The following is a 4923-nucleotide window of genomic DNA, read 5'->3' on the forward strand; positions in this document are numbered from 1 at the left end:
AATCCAAGTGTGTCGAGAATTATCCGTGTTTGAAAGTTAAAAAGAAAAGTCTTTTCTTGAGACACTGTCATATATAGAAAAGACATCTATAGAAATAGGAAAAGACATTCCTACTTTGAGATATTTTTAAAGGGATTATGTGATTTTCATACATGTTTAGTACTTCTGAAGACTATTTACATATATACAAGACTCAAATGGTGAACTAGTCCCTTAATCACCCAAATACTTGTTGGACTTCAGACTAATAGCCTGCTTGAAGCATCATTACAATTTTGACCTACAGGCTACTATTTTACATAAGATGGAGAAGATGAAAGCACTTAAAATTAGTGACATATACAGAATCATATAGTTTAATATGTCCACCCATAGAATCGAATCGAAGTGTGTCATGTTTAGTGACAAACATATCAAATAGGCTAGTACAAAACTAAAAAAAATCAGTTTAAAGAACATAAAAAGTCTTAAAGAAAGATCCCTTAATTCCAATTATTCCAGAACATGATTTATTATTAAGGTATAAAAATAGATTAAACCATTCCTTTAAAGTGCAATAAATCATTTTCTGAATATGCAATTACTTACTATTTATTTCTTATGAATATATTCAAATATTATATTTACCTCATATCAATTTCATTAAATGTTGTTAACATGGCACAAGATAACTGAGCAGCTTTCAGGCGTTCTGCTATTCTTTGTCTCATGCGAGTCATTTTCACCTGAAAAAAATGTGGCATTTCAAATAAAAGCAGAAATATTGGCAAATATATACGTCAGTAAGGCATTAGTTATTTATTAAAGAGTTACATATAAAAATAAGTCCCAAACTATTATAACTTTCATGCAGAGTAAAGAATATCTCATTCAAACATCAATCTTTTTTTTTCAATGGTCTTAGAAATATAATTTTTGCAAATGATTAAGTTGGACTTACCCTTTTTTCACCACGACCATCACTAACAGATTCACTAGGTGCTGACTTAACAGACACTGAGGAAGTTGGCTTTGAACTAGTAGGACCTGTAGGCATGGGAGGGACAGGTGGGGGAGAGGTAGGGATAGGACCATCAGATTTAGTTGAAGTATCGGCTTTAGCTTCTTGTTTAGGTTCCTCTTTGGGCTGTTCTTTAGGGGGAGCTTCAGCTGCAGGTTTGGACTCTTCTGCTGTTGGTTTTGACTCTGATTTTGCTGCTCCATCTCCAGCTTCTAAGTGCAGAAAAATATTTTTACAATTTTGATTTTGGAATGTCATGCCCTATGGAGATAAAGATAAGGAAACCTCACACACTCAAACCGGACAAAAATGAATCAATGGCTGTCAAAAAGGATTTCTGAAGAGTGAAGGATCAGTATTTTAATCTACTATATAGAAAGAAAGAGATAACCAAACTTACTGCCAGGTTTGATTTTAACTAAAGGTGTTCCGGGGGATACTGTATCACCATCAGATACCAACAGTTCTTCTATTACTCCTGCACAAGGAGCATTTAGAGCAACATTTGTCTACAACAAAATACATCTGATCAGTTTTGGAATCAGTACAATTTATTTTCATTGATCTTAAAAGCTAATCTAATGGAACTAAAACAAATTCTGATGATAAGATCCTTCATCAAAACAACTAAGGGTCAAATTATTTCCAAACTTTCATTTTTTTTTTTTTTATTAGCTTTTATCTTTAAAATAGCCACTTCAGTTAGGGTCTAACAACAGCCCTCTTATTTTTTTTCAAATTAACCTTCTGACTTAACTCGATGACTTCTGGTTTAACCAATCAAATTTCTCTTTCCCTTGACCTGCATGGAAGGCTCAACTTGAAGTGCATATTCAAGATACAATTAGGCTTGTGATTTGAGTTAAATAACATACTTTATCTGTTTCAATTTCTCCCACTAGTTCATCTTCATTAACAAAATCTCCAACCACTACAAATATAAGATAGAATAAATTCAATGGCCAAATGTAGGTCACATTTGAATAAAACAAAATACTTAAAATTTCAAAACATTTTTTGAAGTTATGTGGTTAAATCAGGCCGAATTTTCTAAAGGTTACTTAACTCACCTTTCTCGAAACGAATATCACCTTCTGTTATTGACTCAGCAAATGCTGGACAATTCACTACTTGTGATTCACCTGCAATACAATCATACAGTAGGTTAAAATCTTTTGCCTTTGAAAGTCTCCAGAATTGAATAGCCCCACAAAATGTCACAAGAAAACCTCAGAGCAGATGACAAGGAAAAAACAGCAATTTAACAGTTGCTCATATCTGACTGTTATGGAATGCATCTAGATCAGTCTTCACATTTAACAAGTGGTTGCCTAGCAAGATATGCCCACTTCCATAATGCATTTTCAGTATAGCAAGGGCAGTCTGTGTCAAATTATACGAAAATTAACATGTTCAGGTTTGTTGATGTCTTAGCCAACACACAAAATTTCATAAAATTCTGACATAAACTGTCACCTCTATCCCCATTCACAAGCCACATTTAATATAATTTAGTGTATCATTAAAATCACATCAAAACTGTTGTCTCTATTTTGTTCACTAGAAATGCTGATGGACCAACCAACAGACAGGGGCAACGGTAAGAAGCAGGCACACTTTTACTACATCTACATATTTACTAGTATTTCAGAATGATCAACATACCAAACACACATGTAAATTTATAAATTCTTACTTACTCAATAAGTAGCTTGAAGTGTGAAAGTTTCTCCTTTGACTATTAGGTTTAGTAAGATCAAAGACTGCTCTATAAATAGAAAAGGGTCAGGTTCCAAATAGGACTTCAATGAAGACATAATATTTAATTAACATTTCATAAGTGATATATAGATTTCACAACAGTTACATATAACAAGGATTTCATTGACGGGGGACCATCCACGCACCCCTGCATTCCTTTGTTGATTAAGAGGGTATTTATCATGTCGGAGGGGTGGTGGGATCTTCTACAGTGGGAGCCCTAAGAATACATCTAACACGATTTCGGAAATGATTTTTTATTTCACTTTCTCACAAACAAAAAACAAAACAAATCCAGTTCCATGGATCTTTTCTATAAACTGGTCTTTCCTGGATTATTTGTTTACATCTAGATAAACCATATAACTTTGAAAGAGAACTCAAAGTTTCTTTAAAGAAAACCAAGTCTATAATTTCAGTAAGACATACAACAATGAAAGAAACCTATATTGCCTACCTTTGACAATAGCTTAGCGCTGGTAAGCATTGTTTACTAACAACAGCACTGGTGCCTAAGAAATCTTGTAATTTGGCACCATCAGCCTGCAATTTAAAACAGACTTTAGGTTTAAACTAATGATTGCTTTTATTTTAGAAATACTAATATGGCATAATTGGGCAAATAAATATTAAAGGTAATATTTTTCTCACTTAAAATTATTACAAATATTTTCAAAACTTTTTGAATTTTTCAGCTTGACTTTCTGCAAGTGGTGGGTCTTTTAACACTAATCTTTGCCAGTAGTCACAAAATATTTGTCTTTAAGGGACTTCACAAGGCAAGATAAAACCGCAAAACTCCTTTTGAGGTTGAGATTTTTCAATTTGAGAATCTTAAACTGACATTTTTTCAATTTGCGGCAATCTTTATGTTGGAGAAAATAATCATACCAAAGTAGATTAAAAGTCAATTTTGATACAGTCTCGCCCTTATTAAGTCAATAGAGTCTAGATAGTGATACATTGTCCAGTTAAACTACAAGAGGTCAAAATAAGACAATTAGTGTCAAATCCCTTCACAAGATTCCATTTAGACATAGCATACAAACAACAATCAAATAGCCACAAGACCCCACCAGCTCCCTGTACCTATATCAACTAGTTATTATGCTTACTCATCAGAGTCTTTGCATTCTTTAAACCAAACTCTAAGGTTAAGTTCCCAGCCTTTAGTGGCAATATGTCAACATGGTGTTGAAGTCGGTATGGCCTCCCAATGGTGGTCTCGAGACTGGTACTAAGGTCAACTTAGGCTACGTCAATCTACTAACGTTTGACGATAAATTAATGCAAGTATTTGTAGTCTCTATTCACCAGATCATAGACACAAGGAAGGCGAGTTATGTGACTTGCTAAGTCGGTGTTTTGGTAAGCTTGTTCACTAAGTCACAAGTCAACAATGACATAGTTGACTAAAAGAGACGGAGTAAGAGAGGTAGTGTTAGCTTCTCACACCCCCATACATTTCAACAAATTGTGTGGTCTCTAAACTTTTCACTAATTTGCAATTCATCTTAGCCTGTATAATTAGAGTTTTGTGTGTATTTATACTGAAGTCCGATGCTAGTAATTAGCATACAAAGCGCCAAGAAGATATAAATCAGACCCAAGTATCAAACTAAAAGTAGAAAGAAGACTAAATTAAGAAAAAGTTCTCATTTTAAATGAAAAGGATTAACCTACACTCATTTGAAAATTAGCAATATTAATCAGATGCAAATTTAGAAGGCCAATACAACAAAGAATTCAAGACTATTATCTTTTGTCTGTACCACAATCACATTCTATTGAAGATTAAATATATACCTAATGTAAGTTTATATGAAACCAGAGATTCTTTCAAATATTCCAGAACTGGAAGGGATTTTGGAATCTCTGGACTGATTAAAAGCAAAATCCAATAAGCAGAATTCAAAATAAAAAAAAAAACTATTATGCACTGTCAACATATTTCTAAAAATGAAATGAAATGAATGGAGTTTTACGTCCTACTTTTCTGCACCATGTGGGCTAATGAAGACGGGGCATGCAGGGTTCAAAGAGAAATTTTGCTAGGACAGCGGCATTAGTCTGCTCTTTTTAGATTTCCAACTGTCAAGGGATCTTTAACGTGCACAGCCTGTAGCACACAGGGCCTCGGTTTATTGTCCCATCTGAACGAT

General features: G+C 33.8%; 1 protein-coding gene across 1 annotated transcript; it reads right to left on the bottom strand.

Annotated features, from left to right (window-relative positions):
- Positions 1 to 623: 623 nt before the first annotated feature.
- LOTGIDRAFT_154916 (hypothetical protein) lies at positions 624 to 4274 on the bottom strand (the record flags this gene model as incomplete). Its single annotated transcript, XM_009065418.1, has 8 exons — positions 624 to 725; positions 941 to 1212; positions 1401 to 1509; positions 1876 to 1931; positions 2071 to 2142; positions 2701 to 2768; positions 3219 to 3304; positions 4215 to 4274. 8 exons carry the CDS (start codon positions 4272 to 4274, stop codon positions 624 to 626), a joined length of 825 nt encoding a protein of 274 aa, XP_009063666.1.
- Positions 4275 to 4923: the final 649 nt, after the last annotated feature.

Source organism: Lottia gigantea (genome assembly GCF_000327385.1).
Source record: "Lottia gigantea unplaced genomic scaffold LOTGIsca_7, whole genome shotgun sequence".
NCBI classification, from domain to species: Eukaryota; Metazoa; Mollusca; class Gastropoda; family Lottiidae; genus Lottia; species Lottia gigantea.